General features: G+C 42.1%; 1 protein-coding gene across 2 annotated transcripts in view; it reads left to right on the top strand.

Moving 5' to 3' along the window:
• LOC122787663 (DNA topoisomerase 2-alpha-like) overlaps positions 1-21,705 on the top strand; it is a 1,447,528-nt gene that overhangs the window by 1,200,604 nt on the left and 225,219 nt on the right. For both annotated transcript variants that reach the window (XM_044054499.1, XM_044054498.1), the window contains exon 29: positions 13,313-13,502. In XM_044054499.1, the coding sequence (XP_043910434.1) occupies positions 13,313-13,502 (190 nt within the window). The remainder of the gene's footprint in view (positions 1-13,312; positions 13,503-21,705) is intronic.

Genomic DNA, 21,705 nt, shown 5'->3' on the forward strand with positions numbered 1-21,705 from the left:
TGTTTTTACAGAGGCTTCTCTTAATCCTGATTCTTTGCCTCCTGCTCCTGTTAAACCGGATAGGTATTACAGGGTGCCTGAAGCTCATAAGTATCTTTTTAAGAGTCCTAGGGCAGACCCAGAAACTGTTAGTCAGGGGCCTAAAGGTGTTAAGGCTTCTGTTGTCAAGAATCCGGTTCCTACAGACAAAGAGGCCAGGGCTTTGGATAGATGGGGAAAGAAAGTTTATACTTCTTCCACTCTAGCTATGAGGGCTTTGAATTGCCAGTTTCACATGTTGAAATACCAAAACTATCTCCTTTCACAATTGAAGTCTAAGGTTGATGCTCTGGCGGAAGGTATTGATTGTAAAGAGTTGCAAGATTTAGTACATGTTTCTGAACAGGTGGGTAAGCATTCTTTGCAATGTGGTTTTGATGCTGTACAGGCCTCGTCTAGGGTGGCTGCCACTGGGTCAGTTCTTCGCAGGCACGCCTGGCTGAGGGATCAGAATTTATCTGACATTGTTAAAACAAGGATTTTAGATGCTCCTTTACAATCTGATGTGTTGTTTGGTTCTCCTGTTGAGGCAGTTTTAAAGAAAATGGAAGACAAGGCTAAGTCTATGCAGACTGTTAAAGATTTTTTGCAGGTTCAGCCTCCAAAGTTTAGAAGAAATTGGCCTACTTAAGGGGTGGACGTATCCTTCTTATGATTCCCAGTCTAGGGGTAGATCTAGACGTGGTAGGGGCAGAGCTCAGGGCTCTTTCAGGCCTAGAACAGGAGTTCTCCTGCACAGTCTTGGTGAGGGCAGGGGTCAGTCCTTTCGTAAACAGACCCAATGACCTACCTTTTCAGCTGCCAGAGCCTTCTCGTCTGGCAGCACCTTTGGGAGGAAGGTTGGCACTTTTCAAAGAAAATTGGAGTTTAATTACCCAAGACAGATGGGTATTGGATATCATACACCACGGTTACAGGTTTTATTTCCATACCTTGCCTCCTTTCAAAGGCATGCCAGACGTTCCTCCTCAGCAAAGGATAGAGGCTCACAAGCAAATTTCTCTGTTACTCCAAATAGGGGCCATTCAGCCGGTCCCTATGCCAGAAGTTGGGCCTAGGATTTTATTCTCGCCTGTTCCTAGTACCAAAGAAAGGGAACACGTGGAGACCAATTTTGGACTTATCTATCCTCAACACTTATCTGGACATTCCCAAGTTCAAAATGTTGACGTTACAGCAGCCTTTACCTCTGCTGGGCAAAGATCATTGGATGGTAACTTTGGATCTCAAGGAGGCTTATCTTCATGTTCCTATCAGACTGAGTTGCAGGAAGTATCTGCGTTTTCGAGCTGGGACTTCTCATTATCAGTTCTCTGCATTGCCCTTTGGCTTATCTACTGCGCCCAGAGTGTTCACGAAAGTTCTGGCTCCAGTGATAGCTTTCCTCAGGTTAAAAGGTATACAGATCTATCCTTATTTGGACGATTGCCTGATTCTGGCTCAAGGAAGGGACGAGCTTCTTCATCATTTGGATTATGTGATAGCAGTGCTAAGATGCCTGGGGTATTCTGTGAACGAAATAAAGTCCAGTCTAGTACCCTCTCAGGACATGTGCTTTCTGGGTGTGAGACTGAATACAGCATCCCAGATGGCCTTTTTGACCCCGGACAAACAAAAGAATCTTTCCCTTTACTTTCATCAGTTGTCTTATCAGTCCAGGCTGACTGCAAGGACAGTCCTTCAAGCCTTGGGGTTCATGGCATCTTGTATTCTGGTGCTTCCCAATGCCAAACTGCATATGAGGAAGCTACAATGGTATCTCAAAAATGTATGGACACAGCACTGCCAGGATTTGGACACTGTCATTCAAATAATACCTTGCATTCAAAAGGAATTGTTGTGGTGGGCTCAGGAATGTCACCTAAACAAGGGACTCTCTGTGACCCGGCCAGAGGCGAGTCAGATTCTAACGACAGATGCCTCAGACAAAGCTTGGGAGCTCATCTGAATGGAAAGTGGATACAAGACAAGTGGCCTGCCAGACTACAACATCTACATATCAACTTGAAAGAGATGTTAGCAGTCCAGTTTGCATTAATAGCTTTCAAGGATTTACTTCTTCCAGGGCAGGTGTTGATTCTAACAGACAACACAACTGTCATGTGGTACATCAACAAGCAAGGCGGAACACATTCTTATCCTCTATGCAGGCAAGCAATGATTTTGTGGGAGACTGCTCTCAGTTTACAGCTAAATCTTCAGGCAAGGTTTCTGCCGGGAGCACAGAACTCCTTAGCAGATGTGTTGAGCAGACAAATTATGGATCCCCACGAGTGGAAATTGGATCCTCATGTATTTCAGAAATTGACAGTGTCATGGGGAACTCCAGACACAGATCTGTTCGCTTCTCCACTAAACCACCAGCTGCCAAAGTTTTGCACAAAAAGGTTTCATCCCACAGCTTGGAAAGTGGATGCTCTTTCTTTCAATTGGAGCAATCTTCATGTGTATGCCTTTCCGCCTCTGCCTCTCCTCCCAAAGGTACTACTAAAGGCCAGACAAGACAAGCCACGGATGATTTTGATAGCTCCAGATTGGCCTCGACAGCATTGGTACCCATTACTGAGAAGCCTGGTACGGAAGCCTCCATGGTCTTTACCTTCGATTCCACACCTGTTGTCTCAGGAGGACAGTCATTTGCTCAATGTCAAGCTTCACTCTCTGCACCTAACAGCCTGGCATATTCTGTTTTGAACCATAGTGGGCCTCCACTTCCACAGCAAGTTTTGAATGTTATTTTGGAAGCTAGAAGGCCTAGTACAAGGAAAGTGTACGCAGATAAATGGAAGAGATTTTTATTTTGGAGTGCAGCAAAGGATTTTGATGTTTCTGAGCCTAATTTAAGTGTGGCTCTTCAATATCTTACTGAGTTACTGGACAAAGGTTTGTCCTTCTCTTCTATTAAGGTTCATGCTGCAGCAATTTCGGCTCACTATGATTGTGACCCACCATTGTTTTCTCATCCTTTGTTCAAGCAATTTCTTAGAGGGGCAAAGAATATAAGACCCCCACGAAGAGCTCCTACTCCTGCTTGGGATCTCAATTTTGTGTTAGAGAAACTCACTCTACAACCTTTTGAGCCTGCAGCTACTACTGAATTAAAGTTTTTATCATGGAAGACTGCTTTTTTGTTGGCTATTACCTCTGCAAGAAGGGTTTCTGAGTTGCAGGCCCTTATGGCGGTTGAGCCTTTCTTAATTTTCCATAAGGATAGGGTATCTTTACGTACTAATCCTTCCTTTATGCCTAAAGTGGTTTCTAGTGTGGCTTTAAACCAAACTATTCATTTGCCTACTTTTTATGCAAATCCCCAAAATAAAGGGGAAAAGATTTTGCACACTTTAGATGTACACAGGCAGTTGCGATATTATTTGGACAGAACTAAAGGGTTCAGGCAGTCTCAGCAGTTATTTGTTTCTTTTGCTTTGAGTTCTCAGGGCAAGCCTGTGTCAAAACAAACTATTTCTAAGTGGATTGGGTTTTGCATTGCTTTCTGTTATTCCCATCATGGCAAGGAAATTCCAGCTGGGATTAGGCCTCATTCCACTAGGGCTACTGCCACTTGACAGCTTTTTTGAGGGGGGTGGCAACTAAGGATATTTTGGAGGCAGCTACTTGGAGTTCAGTGCATACTTTTTCTAGGCATTATCACCTACCACTTTACTCTAAATCCAGGGCTGGTTTTGCCACTGCTGTTTTGCAGGGCATTTTGGCAGCTCCTGCTTCCTTATAGTTTGGCCATCCTCCCTTACCTCTGCTTTGGGATTCTACCCAAGTGTAAGGACTGCAGCAATGTGAGATGAAGAACATAGTACAGTTTTGTACCTACCATAAATGTAGATGTTCAAGATCCACATTGCTGCAGTCCAATTACCCTCCCTCCTTCCCTCTGTAGTTAGAGGCGGTTGTGTGGGTTGGGTTGTCAATAGTGTATATTGTATATATTGTACATATTTTTAGTGCTAGGATGGTTGGTTGTTTGTTTGCTGTCTTTTGGTTTTGACCTTTATTTTTAGGGTCTTCTGACATCTGGGGCAAGAAAAGACTGAGGATATGATGTCGGTCATGCGCATTTGTACCCTGACGTCCTGATGTCAGTCAAATGCGCCTTGACCGACGTCAGCCTTATACTTTGATATTCGGGCCGACCGAGGACAGCGGACTACCCAAGTGTAAGGACTGCAGCAATGTGGATCTTCGAACATCTACATTTATGGTAGGTACAAAACTGTACTTTCCTTTGGTGGGCAGAGGCCTGCTACCCCAGCAAGGGGCTCCCTTTCACTCTACCCCCTGCCACCCTAACAGACTCCTCAGACTATGCATGGGGGGCTCACTTGGCAGGGCAGTGTACTCAGGGTAAATGGAGCCAGAGACTGATGCACCTGCATATCAACCAAAAAGAAATGTTAGCTGTACAGAATTCCCTGACAGCCTTCAAAGACCACATTCTTCAGGACAATTATTGTAAACACAGACAACACCACTGTTATGTGGTAGGGGGGAACCCACTCGTACCCTTTCTGCAGACTAGCAATGGCTCTGTGGAAACAGACTTGAGCTACCAAGTGCACCTACAAGCTCAATTCCTGCCAGGCAATCTAAATTCACTGGCAGATGACCTAAGCAGAAATCTGATGGACCCATACAAATGGAAACTGGAACCAAAAATATTCAACCTCTTGAACAAATGGTGAGGGGTCTCCAGAGATGGACCCGTTTGCCTCCCCTCAGAACTACCAATTGGACAAATTCTGCACAAGGAATTCCCACAGTCAAGCTTGGAAAGTGGATGCCCTGTTCTTTACCTGGGAAAGTCTGTTTATGCCGCCCCGCCTCTCCTCTCGAATGTTCTGCTAAAGATCAAACAGCACAAGCCAAGGACAATACTGATTGCAGCAGACTGGCCACGCCAGCACTGGTACTCCCTCTTGCGCATTGACACTGCTGGAACCATGGCACCTGCCTCAGACTCTTTCCCTGCTGTCCCAGCAGGCGGGCCAGATTCTGCACCCTCTGCTTCAAGCCCTGAACCTTGCAGCCTGGCTAATTTTTTGAGCTCTCCAATAGCATCCCTCAGTAAGCAGGTGCTAGATGTCATTCTGGAGGCAAGAAGGCCTAGTCGTAAAATCCTATGCTGAAAAGTGGAAAAGATACTGTTCTGGAGCCAGACCGGGGGGGTACAACAGTGCCCAGCTTCTCGTATTCAGTACTTGACAGAAATGTTCCACAAGGCCCTATTTTTCTCGTCAATTAAAATTCATGCATCTGCCATTTCAGCACATTACAATACTGAACCCACCCCTCTTCTCTCACCCCCCCCCCCCTCCAAAGCAATTCCTCAGAGAGGCCAAACATTTAAGACCCCCAGGAGAGCCCCTACTACAGCCTGGGACCTTAACTTTGTATTGGAAAAGCTGACTCTCCCTCCATTTGAGCCAGCTGCAAACTGCAGAGTTGAAATTCCTTTCTTGGAAAACAGCCTTACTTCTAGCCATCACTTCAGCAAGAAGAGTGTTTGAATTGCAGGCCCTCGTGGCAGTGGAGCCCTTCATCTTCCATGCAAACAGGGTTTCCCTCCAGACCAATCCTTCCTTTTATGCCCAAGGTGGTGTCCAGTGTGGCCCTAAATCAGTCCATTTATTTGCCTACCTTTTTCCCTAATCCACAAAACAAAGGAGAACTAATACTGCACTCTTTGGACATGCACAGACAACTTAGATTTTATTTGGACAGGACTAAGCCTCTCAGAATATCTGAACCGCTGCTAGTTGGCTTTGCTGCAGGAGCAGAGAGGAAGGCCATTTCAAAGCAAACCATTTCTAAATGGATAGCCCATTGCATTAATTTCTGCTACAAGCACCATGGAAAGCCTACCCCACAAGGGGATAAGATCGCATTCCACCAGGGCTGCATCTACCTCTACAGCCTTTCTAAGAGGAGTCCCTACCAGGGACATTATAGAAGCTGCTACCTGGAGCTCCGTATATACCTTCGCCAACCATTACCACATGCCTATTTTTTCTAAATCCAGAGCTGGTTTTGCCACTGCAGTCTTGCAGTGCTTAATAGCAGGCCCTAATGCGCTCTAACTTCCTCCTACCTTCCGTAGCTTTGGGAATCAACCCAAATGCAATGACTGCAACAATGAAACACAAAGAACATAGTACAGTTGTGTAAACTTACCATAAATGTAGATGTTCGAGTGTATTCACTGTTGCAGTCCTGGTTACCCTCCCTCCTACCCCCTGACTTCTCTTGGCTCTACCTTTCCTTCTTGTTTGGTGTATTTAACCTTTCTGGTGTATTTGCTTTTTGATGGAGATGTACCATAACATATAATTGTTTCCCTTTATGGGAGGCACCTGACATCTGGGGCAAGAAAAACTGATGTAATGACGTCGGCTGCATGCTTTATATGCCCCCTGATCTCATGGAAGAAGACCGCATCCGATGCAGGAATCCAAGACTCTGGTATTCAGGCCGGTTGAGGGCTACCTGCAGGCAGATAACCCAAATGTGATAACTGCAACAGTGAATACACTCAACATCTACATTTATGGTAAGTGTACACAACTGTACTTTCTGCCTGCTTACTTGGATGCCTTCAATGTGGCCTCTAAGGCCCCTGACTCCCTGCCTCCGGCCCCTAATCGTCCTGACTGCTTCTATAAAGTCCCAGAGGATTCCACCCAAGTGTAATGACTGCAAGAGGTAAACACAATGAACATAGTACAGTTGTGTACCTACCATAAATGTAGATGTTAGTGTATTCACTGTTGCAGTCCGGGTTACCCTCCCACCATCCCACTTTTTAACCAATGTGGTGTATTTGCTTGTAGATGAAGGTTATGTGCATGCTTTATGATCATAATTTTTAGAGCCTTCCCTTTTGGGGGCAATTGACATCTGGGGCAAGAAACACTGAATAAAATGGTGTCTGCTGCATCTTTTATACCCCTGGAGCACTGACATCAGGGAAGAGGCGACAGCAACTGACGCCGGACCAGGACTTTGGAATTCAGGCCGACTGCCGGTAGCCTGCCAGCAGGATGACCCAAGTGTGATGACTGCAACAGTGAATACTCTACATTTATGGTAGGTACACAACTGTACTTTTTAGCCCCTTCCTTTTTAAATGCATAATGCATTCTTCCCTGTTTAACCCTGTAGGGATGGTTGGAATATTGCTGACAAGTGAAATTAAATGCCAGTTTCCCTCCAGGGTTAAATAGGGTTTTGGATTTAAACTATTTAATAAAGCTACTGTTTCTGTGCTGACAGCATTTTTATTCAATTTGTTCTTTCCAAATCATTCAAATGCAGCTGAATACAGGTTTCATCAGCTGGATATCCATAGACAATTACGTGTTTATTTACACCGGACTAAGGAAATCAGATCAGTTATTCATTTCCTTCTCTGAATCCAGGTCAGGTTTACCAGTTTTCAAAGTGACACACTCAAATTGGATTTCTAGCTGTATATCTTATGTTTACATTTCTGAGTGTAGACCTTTACCCATTTAAATCAAGTCTCATTCTAGCAGATCTCAGTCTACCTCTGCAGCCTTTCAAGCCAGGGTCCCACTTGATAATATTTGTGTAGTAGCTACGTGGGCTACCCCTCACACTTTTATTACTCATTACAAATTGGATTTAACCTCCAGGGGTAGAGCTTCATTTGGTTCCACAGTACTCTGGAGTATTTTTCCTTGAGCCACCCAAGAATAAGGCGCTAGGGGTGCTGTCCCATATGTAAGAATGAAGGTGAGATAGGGCTACAGAACATAAAGGTTATGTACTCGCCATAACATTCCATGGTTGTAGTTCATCTCATCCTTCATTCTTATGAACCCACCTGCCTACCTCCAGCCTGGAAGTACCTGGAGCCAGAAAAATATCCTTTTTATGGCAGCATTGGCTTCTTTGATATAGTTATCTTTCCTAGTTAGCAGCAAGCAAGATCTGGGGATTGTACTGGTGCACTATGAGATACCTACCTAACCACGAGCCAACTAGAAAACTTCCAGCTTGTAAATAGGCTGTGTTGGAACAGAGTATCTGCTCCAATCCCCTATGTAAGAATGAAGGGTGAGATGGACTACAAACCTGGAAAGTTATGGTGAGTACATAACTTTTTTTTTTTTTCTTGGTGCTGCAGTTTCCTACTTTAAAGGTTGCTTTTTGCATATTTATCAAGACCAAATGACATTTTATATTTGAAAAAGTTCTGATAACTTGCAGTTGTGCTTTAATTTCCTCGTCTGATGAGCTATACAGTTTTAAATCAACATAGAAGATGGAAAGTCTTTACACTTTGTATTCTAGGAGCCAAGTTATATCCATGGTGTAAGCTGTTAAGCAGAGAGCTTAATGAGTTAAGGGTAAGACAGAGTAATAGCTGTGAGATTCACCCTGGAACATCCAATTTGAATTTTTATCCCTGGGATGATTTTTTTCCTTTATCATGGCTTAATTGCAAAGTGGTCTGCCATTGTTTCATGGTCACAAATGGCTCCAGTTGTTAGACATTTGGTGGTAACCAAGTTCATCGAAAGTAGTCTACCACCCGTCCAGGCATTAGATTTCATAGACTGCCACTTCCATACCGTCTCCCAAATTGCAAAGCTCCAGAGTAATGGGCCTTCAGTCCCAGGCATAATTTGTGCCTGCTCTTGGAAAACCACCAGCTCGTGTTTTGAAACCTGTGGACCACATCTTCCTTAGGGTTGGTCTCCTTAGTGAAGTACCACAAGAGAGCTCTGGTATGGAAACTCAGTGGTCCTATTTGACTCTCCCAATGGACTTTCCTGTCAGGTTGGCAAAGGTTGGTCACAAACAGATTTAGTGGCAGTTGCCTTTGGTGACCATCGTGAGACTTATCATTCTTCAAAAAAAGATAAGCCCCTGCAAGTATGGTAACTGCACGGCTGCAAAAAAGTCCTTGAAACAGAAAAACAATTGCAAAGCCAGCAATTTTATTTAAAAATGACTAGAACCAAAGACCGGTTTCGGCTACAAGTTTATCAAGCCTTCATCGGTGCAATGAATTACAGTTGCAAACATTCTCCTTTTATAGTATATCCAGTAGAGGCTGAATAAGTGAATTACTTCAATTAGTCCGTTCCATTAAAAATATTAAGTCCTGGTAAAAATAAGGCACCCAGTTGTATCTATTTTTTCTGTAACAATTGATGTCAACCTGTATTTTATCAATGACAGTGAAACTGAAAACTGCATTATGGTGTTTCTCCGTGTGTTTGTGTAGAGCATTTGTTGGTTTCTTGACCCTGATGTCACTTAAATGTTCTGAAATTCTAAATCTAGTCTAGAGGTCTGTCCCACATAGAAGGCAGAACAGCTACAGGTGGCCATATAAATTAGCCAGTCTGACTCGATTTGCAAAAAATGAGATTAAGAAATTGCCCAGTATTTTTACTTGTAAATTGTAGAGTCTTCAACATCCTTTTACAGTGGGTACAGTGACCACAGGGAAAGCATCCCTTCAACCCCCCCCCCCCCTGCTAGTGTTAGTTTCATATCTGTTTCGTACACATTTATAGTGATTCATGTATGAACCAAGAATTTTGCTGACTTTCATTGTAACTGACTTTGGATTGTTTTTGTATATGTGGGGAGGATGAAAGCTGGTAGCATGGAGTAAGGAGTTAAACTGGTGGTGTTTGTGGTAAACCTCAGATGTTGATGTATGGTCAGCATTCCTGGTTACTAACACGTCCAGAAAAGTAATTCTGCCTGTGTCGAAAGTAGCAGTAAACTGAATCCTCCATTTGCTGTCATTCAAAAATCTAACAAACTCCTGAAGATATTCTGTGTCTGAACTCCATACTAACCAGCAATCATACAAATATCTCCTCCAAATGTCTATCTCATCTATATAAATGTTATGAGACCTATCATAAATTAACTGTTCCTCAATATGAAATTTGCATATATTGGGACAAAGGAGGGTCATGGAAGTTCCTTTCATCTGTAGATAGCAATTGTTTTGAAAGTAGAAAACATTTAGTCAAGACATGCTCTGCCACGCAAAGTAAAAAGATATTGAAGCACAGGTGGTACAATTCGGATTTCATTAGCCAGTATTCCAAAGCCTCCAAATCTGCCCAATGGGGAATGTTCGTATATAATGCAGAAACATCCAAAGTACACAAGCCACCCTGCCTCCAACTGCATTTCAGAGATGACCTTGAGGAATTCAGTGGTATCTTGAATTCTTGCCCTGACCCATTTTAACAAGGGTTTAAGGTATAAAGTCAATAACTGAGAAAAAGGTTCAGTGATTGAGCCTTTACCAGAGACAATTGGTCTGCCTGGTGGATTTTGTAGACTCTTGTGTATTTTGGGTAAGAAATATATATATATATTGACTTGGTGTCCCAGACTGTTAGATGGTGAAATATGTTGTTGTTTAATCCCCTATTCCTTTGCAGAATTCAAGAAGCAATCTATTTGCTTCTTGAAACTGGAAGTTGGATCGCATACCATACGTGTATAATAACGATGGTCAAAGTTCTCATTGCTTCCATATTATATTGGGACCAATCCTGTACCACTGTGGCACCACCTTTGTCTGCTGGCAAAATTACCAGTTCATGATTGGCACCCAATTCCTCTGATATCAATCTCATTTCTTGACAAATGGATTTTGCACGATATTTCCTATAGTTGAAGTGTAGGTCTGTGAGAATTGAGTTTTGAAACATTAGTACATTTGGGATGCATGGGTGGATGGGTTTCATTTTACCTCATCCTTTGGCCACTGTCAGCTAGGACACCGCTTTTTGGGGGTTAGTAGAGGGGGGTCATTTTGAGGTGAAGACAGTTCAACCCTGTTTTTTATGTTGGGGTCCGTGTTTAGTGTCTTGGTGATGAAGACTGTCCTTGTGTGTGTTGCAAGCTTTTCAGGATGTCCTCCCCAGCCAGACTCTGTCTGTCTAGTGTCTGAACAAACTGGCAACTTGTTTTTATCCTCTGTCGAGATACCGTGAGGGCTTGGCAGTGGGAGATCTTTTTGCAAAAGTTTGATTGCAACACTCATTCTCATGCAAGTCCAACATTTGAGCCAACAATTTTCTTTCCCCTTCCAACACCAAATGCAGCAGCTATAATGCCTTGGTCTCTTCAGGTCAATCACCCGGAAATGTCCTCCTGTATGCTTGACCTTCAAATCTCCTGTAAACTTGTCCTCCATTTCTCCTGATAATCTAGTTTCTTCAGAAGGCAGCCCATTGCTGAGAAACAGTAATCCTCGTGGCTCCCTTCTGACCTCATCATTTGTGGTTCCCTTTCTGTGGCCTTTTTTGAGATGCCTTCCTTGGGTTCTGGATCCTACAGCAGGTTTTGATCCATGCAAAACTGAAGTAAATAGAAATGTTTTGTAGTGTGGACACCTTCTCAAAAAGATAAGATTTTTCCACTTCCTTACTCAGTTTTAAATTTTCTTGCCAAGTTTAACATAGACTGTAGTTGGGTGCAACTGGCAGCCATATGTAATTATATTGGCAAGGATGTTTCCTAGGCTGCTCTGGAAATTTCCATAGCGTTCCTCAAAGGTTTCTTACATCTTTGTTCTTGGATGTCTGTTACAAAGGTTGGCATATATCTACCCTTTTGTGCATTCTTGCTGCCCTGATTTAGAAAATTGGAAATGAACAATTCTTACTGCCATCTAGGCAATTTCCTGGGGATCTGCCACTGTCGTTGGGAACTATACACTCCTGTGGATATTAAACGACAAGGAAGGAGAGGGGGTTGCATAAAGTTAGGTGGTAGAGGGAAAGGAGTGTGTACCAACCCTAGCCTACAACTTTCCCAGGTTAGTGGAAATGGAGGTCAAAACTTGATTTGTGATGGTTGCACCATTTAAGCTTTTGTGCAGACCAAGACTTCTGATATGGGCAGCCAAACGGGAAATATTTGCATAGAAAGGGGCTTGGGACCTGGCCCCATGCATCCACAGTGGGGAAACTTCAATGTGATATAAAAACAAAGCCGTGAAGCAGACCAGGACCAGTAGTCTAAAACTGCAGGTAAATGGATGTGTTTTATTTATGGCAAATGGGGGTTCCAAAAAGCAATCTGAAACCTCCCAAAACAAAAGTCAGTCCAAGTGAGTGAAAGGACCTTGTCCTTCCTTTCAACCCTGGCAGCCCCATTTCCTTTCTGGAAAATCTGAATCTCCATTTTTTTTTCTTTGGTAACAGATATTTTCAGACAAATAGATTCTAAAGATTATTCAAGGTTACATGTGGTAGTGGGAGGAAATTTCTCTCCCAGTGGGTTATCCATCCTCCAGACAAGATTTATTTTCACCTGTCCATCACATGCTGTCCCAGGTATGATAGAACCAGGACCTTATTCCCTGATTTTTTGGGGGGGAGAATTTTTTAGTGCCAAAGAAAATGCTTGGAGACTAGTTCTGGATCTTTTTTTTTCCTAAATGTGTTTTTGTGCCCAAATTCAAAGTGTGACTTCCAAACTTTTTGCTTCCTCACTCAAGTTTCTTGGCAACACTGCATTTAAAAGATGTTTGTATCCCTATTCATCCAGACTTCAGGCATTTAAGGTTTTGTTAGTCCAAAGTGGAAGGCAGAGAACTTTTCCCATCTTTAGATGAGACTCATCTTTGCGGTCTTTCAGTGTGCCAGGAATTCTTTGACTCCATGTAGGATTGTGTTCTTGGAGTATCAGCTAGACAACACAGTCTAAAGACTGTTCCTTCCTTCCATCCCCCTTGTTTCTTTGCATGTTTTTATGGTAGAGTTGTAGGTGCTTTGTTAACCCTAGCATTGTCCTTTAAGGGCTCAGCCTCCCCGTCTGGTATGAAAGTTGAGAGGGGTATAGCATCCAAACCTGTATTTAGTTAGCTCCGCCTGAGCTGACTGGGCATGTGGAAGGTGCCATGAAGCTTTGAAAGCTGGACAGCTGTTGTATCATTTGCAGGATATAACCCATACAGCAAAGGCTGCTGCAGCAATAATTGTTTGGAAGTCTACTGTTATGGTAAGTTAAACTGTACTTTCCAGGTCATTGTTTGATTTGTAAGAGGGTATTTGTGTGAGATGAGTTGGTGAGTGGATTTGCAGTCAGTAACATCACTGTTACACTTCCTCCCTGGATACAGGAGCCCCATAGAGGTGCTAAACAGTGAAGAGGATAAATGGTCTTAGAAAATCATTTACTCGTGTCTTTGTACATCAGCTTGTGGTCATTTTTATGAAACTTTTAAAATGTCGTCATTCTCTCACAGGGTGAAGATCCAGTTTCTGTTAAGCTGGAATTTGAAGGAGAATACAATGCAGAGGATCAAGAGAATACATCTTCTCAGAGCCTGACCAAAGCTGTTAAAGGTGATCCTGATGGGCTGAGTTCTCCAGATCAGGAGTCTGTCCCACTTGCTCAGAGACTGACCAAAAAAGGCAAAGCCAAATCTAATCCTGGTATGTATCTGACTGTACAGAAAGGCTGTTGGTAGTGTGAGGTTTTAAGTTTGTTTAACTTTTGCTTGTATTTAATGTTTAGCCATTTTAAGACCATTTTGGTCTGGGTGTGGTGTGTTAGAAAAAAGTATAGTTCCCCAAGGCATTTATTTGCAGTTGTTCACAAGTAGTTTCCTTTTCAAGACTTTGTAGCTCTCCCAATTGTAAAGGTTCCCCTGCCGTGATTACATTTGCTTTTTCAAAGATGGTTTTAATTCTTAAATTACTTTGCCTTGATATTTCCTTTGACTGTATCTGCTTTGAGTTTACAGGACTTGAAGCAAATTCACAGTAAGCAATTCACTTTTTAATTTATTCTAGCTTTGTCATGGAGCACGTTAACCAAAAAAATCTAACTTGTTTTCACTGGAGGCCCAGGCCAAAAAAAAATATGTTTTGAAGTCCCATAACCACAGCATTAACAAATGCATCTGTAGCCTTCTGTTTATTGAGAGAACATGCAGTTGTGTAAAACCTTACCACAACAGTAAATGACCTCTTCACTGTTGCTGTATCCTTTACTATAGGGATCTCTGCCCAGGGCAGCCTGACATTGTCAGCATACAATAGCCTCTCTTGTGCACCACACATCACACAAGGCGTAGGACGTAAGTGAAGTAGAGACAGTTATCCAGAACTGAGTTGAACCAGTAGAGGGCAATCTACATGGGACAAAGGAGTCCATGCACATCCTGAAGGAGAAAATGCAGAAGAAAAAGGTGAGACCCTTAACCTGAAGGGAATCTAAAACAAAAGCTAGAACAAACGAGGGGGTTTGAGGGAGCGAATACTGATAACAGTGAAGAGAAATTTTACACAACTGTACTATGCCCTACTTATGCCACTGTTGCAGTTTTCTAAACAGAGTTAAATCTCAAACAGAATGGGAGGTTGAAGGCTGAGAAGAGCCCTCAAACTCACAAAATGGTTTTAGCAGAACCTGCTCTGGCCCATAAACCATGTCCAACTTGTGCATAGTAAAGGTATGCACTGAAAACTAAGTAGCAGCTTAAAGGATGGAATTTGTCATCCCCTTGAAGTTACCAAAAGATGCAGCAACTCTAGTGGAATGGTTCTTTTGTGCAATAGATAATGTATTTGACTTCTAAATAGATGAATGAAGCTATTCAAAGGTTGTGGGCTTGAGTCCCTCCAATGTCTATTTTCACAAGGTGCAGGGTTTGATTCTCGCATAGGGAATTGGCTAGGCTTAAAATGACTCACAGGGTCAGTTAGCCTAGTACTAACCTATGAGCTCTAACCGAAGTAGATAAAGATTTGTCATGAAAACAAAAAAATGGCCAGGAGGAGATGGTTTTCGTAGAAACAGCCAAATCCAGTGTCCTGGGATGAAAGGAAATAAACTTGATCAGACTTCCAAATTAACTTGGTTTTATCAGAGGTGTACCCAAGTTGTCTGCAAGTCTAAGGTTTGAAAAACCCTCTCACTAGCAGACTGAGAAGGGAAAACGGAATCAAGTTGCACTGACTGAGTCAAGGACAACTCATTTACTACCTTGGGCATGAAAGGAGGATTAGTATGGAGGGACATGTGTCCCTGTGAAAAACCAAAACAGGAAGAACGGTCGTAAGGGCTTGTAGCTCAGAAACCCTCCAATCGGAAGTAAGACCCAGCAACAAAACTGTCTTCCAGGTACAGTGTTGCAAAGAACCAGAATTTGCAGGCTCAAAGGGAGCCAGAGTCCATTTTTTCCAAAACAAAATGAAGGTCCTAAGGAGGTTTCCTTGGAGCCCTAATATCTAGAACACCTTATTTGACCTCAAAATGTGAAGTCAGCGGAGGATTCAAGGGCAGACTAGCAGAAATGACCAACAAATGGGCCAGACTGGAACACTCATAAAGGAGAGGACCATAGGGACTCCAATGAAAAAGGGTTATAGTTATGAGCATGGTACCAGACCATCTTTTCCATTTGGGCATAAGATTTTCTGGTTGAGGGTCCTCGTGTAAAACCCTGAGCACGTCTTCAGAAAAGAGGTGCCTGAAAGGGTTCAAAACTCCATCACCCACAATGTCATTTGAAGAGTGGACAAGTGAGAATGAACAAGACTCCTTGTCCTGTGTGAGGGTGTCCAACTGATGAGGAAACTTGTAGTGATTGCCCCTGGACAGATGCATTGAGGGGGAACCAGTGCTGTTTTGACCAAAGGGGGATTCACTAGCAAGATGTTTGGTGAGACGAGCTGAATTATTTGCACAGCTCTTGGGAGTAGAAAAAATGGGGGGAAGCGTGAAAACAGATCCCCTCCTAAAGAAAGGGGCATGTTCCACACCAAATGGCATGGCAGTGTGGAACAGGAGAGGTAGTTGCCTGTTCAGAGAGGATTCAAAAAGATCAACCTAAGGAATACCCCCCTGATTGACAATGTCTAGAAACTAATCTGAAGCATCCATTTGTGAGCATGTGTACTAGACCTGTTCAAAAGGTCTACCGCTAGATTGTGCTCTGAAGGGATGTATACTCCCTGAAGAATTAACTGATAAACTAAGATCCACTTCCCAAGCCTGAAGAGCCATCCTGTAGAGAAGGTAAGATTTTTTGCCTCCCTGCTTGTTGACGTACCACATCACTGTAGTGTTTGTGTACATCTTCAAGGGGCCTGGCGAGAACATGGAGTGAAAAGCTTGAAAGGCAGGAATCTGAGCTCATCTTTGATATGGTCTGACCTGTGATTTGGGGGGGGGGGGTGACCATCTGCTTTCAGGTGACCACATGAAGACACACACCATGTCTAAGGCATTGGAGAACAGGTCTTGAGAGGGCAGGCATGGATCGACTGTAAACTGTTGAATGCACCACTCAAATTCCTCCTTTAGAGAAGGAAGGAGAGGTACACTGCAATCCAGTGTGTGGCAATGCTGCAGCCAAAACCGTTTTGAGGCAGCATTGGAACAGAAGCGGCCATGAATCCCAGGGCCAGGGGGGAATAACTCCCTAGCTGATATGGCAGACAGGAAGGAGGGACTGAGTGGAGGTGGTTTATGAACAAACTTTTGGAGGTGGAAGAGGCATTGGCACTGTCTGAATTCTGTATCCTGGATAACGCATGATCATTAGAGGGAGTTGAGACAGACTTTTAGAAGATGTTGGAGATGAATTCCAGATCCTGTATCAGGTGAATGAGAGATGCCTGAACTAGCATGTAGTCTGAGAAATCTGAATGCCTTGGAGCTTGCAGAAAGCCATCGCAGGAGCTAGATGTTTTGTGAATACCTTTGTGGCAGTTGAGAGGGCAAAGCAGAGGCCTGAAAATTAAAGGAAGAAAATGTTTAAATGTGGGGAGAAGCGGGATGCAAAGGTAAGAGTCTCTTCAGATCCAAGGGCACCATAAAATCCTGGAGTTGTAGGAGGAAACAGCTTGAAGTATAATAATCTATAAAAGGACGACCTTGAGGAAGGTGTTGAGCAGCGAGAGATGCAGAATAGGTCTTGGTGCCCTCCTTTCGAAGAACCAGGAACATTCTGGAATAAAAAAATAACATTCCCACTTGTGAAAAGGGAACAGGTTGAATGGTTTATTGGTACACCATGGACCATACTTCCTCTGGGAAGTGACAAAGTTGCTGTAGAGGTTGAGTCCCTGAAAAAGGAGGGGTGAGGCTTTTATTCCATACAGTAACCCTGACTGGTCTGTGATGAGAAGCCTATTTGAAAGACTGAGAGAAAGCTGACTGGACAAAGGAACCTTGCCTAAGAGAAGGGGGTGTGAATTCTGAGAAGGCTTATCCGATAAAGGCGGCTTCCGGGCCACAAAGTCTGAGAAGCCTTGGGAGAGGAGGCTTGTCTACCGCCCTTCCTGACCTTGGAGTCATGGTGGGGGTTGCCTGTGGACAGAATCGGAACTTGAAGGATAATCCCTCAAACTTGGGATGGAGAGAAAAATGTTTGTCCTACAAGGTTTTCCCTTTCTGTTGAAGATAATTTTTTTTCCTGCTGGTGACCTGCTTATTATCCAAAGGAGCATCCAACAAATTGACCTCGATATCCTCAGGCAAAGACTGGAGACTAAGCCAAGAATAATGCCTTATGACAGACCCAAAAGCTGCAGTCTTGGGAGAGACAGCAGCATCATAGCTGCACTTGATAGTGATGAGCCCACTTAAGTAGGATCTAAAATAGGGCAGAAGATTTGCCTTCAGAATCAGGGATATTGGAAATAACCCGACAAGCTTCAGCAGTCAGTGCCGGCACATGCTTGGCTTTGTGTATGGGCCAAACTAGAAGTGTAAACCTTATTAGTCCTCTCCATTTCCCTGGAAAAGGAGGTGGATACATCCATACATCCTTATCAGATGACAGAAGTTTGGAAGAGGGCAAGAGCTTGAAATGTTTGTCAGAAGATTGACACCACTGCAGGATCAGCAGGCGAACACTTGTTCTCGTGGACCTTATAAAACCTATCCAGTTTCTTAGGAGGTTGATCAAGAGACTTGAAAGCAGCAAAGAAAGTGTTCAACAAGGCAGCCAACACAGGATGAACTGCAGGTGGTTTAGGAGTATCCACCAGAATCAACTAGTCTCAGTATTAGACCCTTAAGAATCCTCCTTAATATTCTAGAAAAAGCACATTTCCTCATAAGGAGACTCTGGGCTAATTGACTTTTCATCAGAATCATATGCCAAAGGCTAAGGCATCAGTTAAGAATAGAATAAGGACTCCTCGTCAGACTGTATCCTCATCTGAGGATACCGGTTCTTTGGGCTTTTTAGAAGGTGTAGAGGTCCAAGGAATAATGGGCACCGAAACCCGTTGAGGCTTCAGGGCATCGTGGTAGGAAACAAGCCCCAAATAAACTATTGTAATTTCCTTTGAGGATCCTTGGGATGGACTGGGACATGCTTCATCTTTTCTTTTCTTTGAAGGGATGTATGTCAGCCCTAACAAATGCCGGAGGTTTCAACCTTTTGTGAGATCAGTAGGAGTCCCAGGAACCTAACCTTCTCCCTGACCAGTATCTGTGGCATCACTCTAGGACCCTCCGATATGATCGACCACAGTTCCTCCTCAATGTCTGTAGCAGATTCCTCCAAAAGGACACCCATACCGGCCAGGAATAGGGTTGCTGCAGAGGAATCCAATGCACTACAGAGCTATTGCTCACTTCTAGAAAGGTGTCTGGTGGAGGCTGGACAGCTAAAGAATCTGGTTGAGACTTTTTGGCCACCACCTTAACTAGTGGGAGTATTTCGGGGCTTAATGGATTCCGCCTTGTTACCCTGGGCTAACTGTTTAAACTGTTGGATTTTAAGATAAATGGCCCGGAAAGACCAGCTGCTGCTGAGTGTTTTCGGCAAAATGCTTTACAGATGCTACAAGCGGTATGGTTGTAGGAAGCACCCTAACAAGAGTCTGTTCGTGACCATCTTTATGGGGAATCTGCCTCCCACACAGACATTTTTCCTCCTTGGATGACACTAACTATGTTGGTAAGCAAAAGAGAATAATCCAACAGGGAACTTGTCTGACTGCTAGGTATTAACACAGCAACAAGGTGATCAGATTAATGAGCAATGATGGTATTTAGACTGGTGGCAAAAGTTCGGGCTTACTGCGTCTGTATGTCAACTTTATGCCTTGTGTCCTGTGTGGGAAGCGTATGTGACGTACAGAGCATACAAGATCATAAGGCTTTGGTATACTCGCCAAACACTGAGCATGCATTTCATTGTGGTCCCCAGAGCTGCAACTTTTTCAATTTCTGAATCTTCAGTAGCTACTTAAAAGAAATCAGAGCTTTAGAAGTTGACACTTGTGTTTAAGTGTTGTAGGAAAGACTACATTGCTCAAGGCAAAGCCAAAGTGGTTCACTGTCAGTGCCCTAGCTTTCTGACTAGTCTGATCTGAAATTTCACTAACTTTAAGCCCCTCCTCCTTCCTCTGTGCCAGGGTCAGCCCCTTTGTCCTGGGCCCAGTCACCTGTGTTGACTGCTTCAGTGAAGTCTGTATCCCTTACTTATATCCCCAGACCCTTTTTGGTTTGGGGAGGGACTAGTTCAGGCAGAAGTAATTTGCCTTTCTCTCCCACCATGCCTAAGGAGTTCTCACACCTTGGTTCACTTCTGGTTTCGCTTCCAAAGCTACTGGAACTATTATGAGGAAGCTTGCTTTGTTGTGTACTCTATCTTCCTGAGGAATGTTATAACAGAAATTTGAATTCTTTAGGTAGGTAGTCTTTAGGCCATCTACTTCAGGGTCCTTAAAATGTGATGAGAGGGGGGAAGATTCAGGGAGTTTCTCGGATTTTAAAGCCTTCAAGTCTAAGGGTGTTTTTGCTTACCTCCACAACATTTAAAAAAAAAAAAAAAAAAGCCAGGCACAGTTAAGCCAGTGTTAAGCAGATTTTGCATCTGTGCACACTGGTCATGGTAGTCTTTTTTTTTTTTTCAAAACAAGTTTATTGTTTTAACATATAAGAGAAATATCATAACAATTTTATACAAATAATTAAAAATAGGTATTATAATATTCAACAAAACAACTAAAGTATTTACAAAGACATCCACTACAATCAGATCAATTAATTAAACTAAAATACTGTGCTATTGAAATTAGAATTTTTTTAACAAATTTTGTAAATTATCCCATACAATAAAATGTGATGTTTTTCTAGTTGTTCTCATTCTAATTGTGCTTATTTCCATATGACACATTATATTCATAACATTTTTAAATTCATTGAACGAAGGAGGTGTATCTGAAATCCAATTTCTAGTTATTATTTTCCTAGCCACTGCTAGGATAGACCATAACAAGGGAAGCTTAATCTTTTAACACATTGAGGTACAGGTGTGTTGAATAATATAAGAGACTTAGAAATAATGAAATTATCTGTAAAAAGAGCCTGCAAAATTCATTAATTGACTTCCAGTATTCTTTCAACTTCATACAGTCATAAAACATATGAGCCCAGTCAGCATTAATTTCTACATTACATCTCTTACATAGATTATCTTTATTATTACTTTTATTCATCATCAAAGGTGTATAAAAAGATCTATGTAAAAATTTCCATGTATAAAGTCTCCAGACAATGGAAGATGTAGTTCTATAAGCAGATTCCAATATATATTGTTTATCTTGTTGAGTTGGTGGGTCCCCATTAATAGAGGTGAAATAATTCCAGTATGAATCTACATTGTAAAAAGTTTCTTGTCTGATAATTTTATGTATATATGAAAGTTTACCTGTATCAGAAACTTTATGCTGTAAATTTATTATCAAGTAATCAGTTGTGGAATAGATTCTTTAACTGTTATAGACATTAGATCTATTCTATCAATGAGATGTTGTCTAAAGATCTGAACCTCTAACCAGCAAGTTTCTCTTAGATCAAATTCTTGTTTTAAGAAATCTAGATTTTTAACTTTATTATCAGATATCAGCTGATACCAGTACTTTAGATTATTATCTATAGCTAAATGAGCTCCTTCAGAAGTAGATGACATAAGCATACCCTGAGTATAAATTATAGGGAATACAATAAAATTCCATTCCCTATACTTAGGGTGCATGAATATAAAGTTACGTTAACTAATAATAATATTTAATGGGTAACAGACCATATGTTTAGGTGTAATAGGTGAAGTACAAAATTCCTTTAGCAACCACAACATGGAGTTATTTATAATCATATTTTTATGTGTTGAGGAGATTTTCATGAAGTGCATACTAATTAGCTCCCAATAATCTTTCCATTTTGCGACATATGACCGATCTATTAATAAAGTAATAACTTTTATAATAGAAGAGATAATATATAAATTAAAGTCTGGAAAATAAATACCCCCTTGAGACCAGCTATTAGTATGTTTCTTTAATGCAATCCTAGGTCTATTAGGTGCCCATAAGAAATTTAACATTAGTGTATTCAGTTTCTTGATAGTTATTTTTGTAGGTGAAAGTATTATTGATTGTATTAAGTATAAAATCTTGGGGAATACTATCATTTTAATAATTGTAAGTCTCTCCTCCATAGTAAAAAACATACTATTCCAGGTATTAAAAAGATTTTGTATATTAAGAAAACGGGTATTATAGTTATTATGTATAATAGATTTAATATCTTTAGATAGTATTATACCTAAATAAGTTATCTGACCTGAGTTGGGTACATATTTAGTAAAATCACTAATGAGAGTAT

This window comes from Protopterus annectens, chromosome 13.part0 (genome assembly GCF_019279795.1).
Source record: "Protopterus annectens isolate FY-2018-M chromosome 13.part0, PAN1.0, whole genome shotgun sequence".
In the NCBI taxonomy this organism is placed as follows: domain Eukaryota; kingdom Metazoa; phylum Chordata; order Ceratodontiformes; family Protopteridae; genus Protopterus; species Protopterus annectens.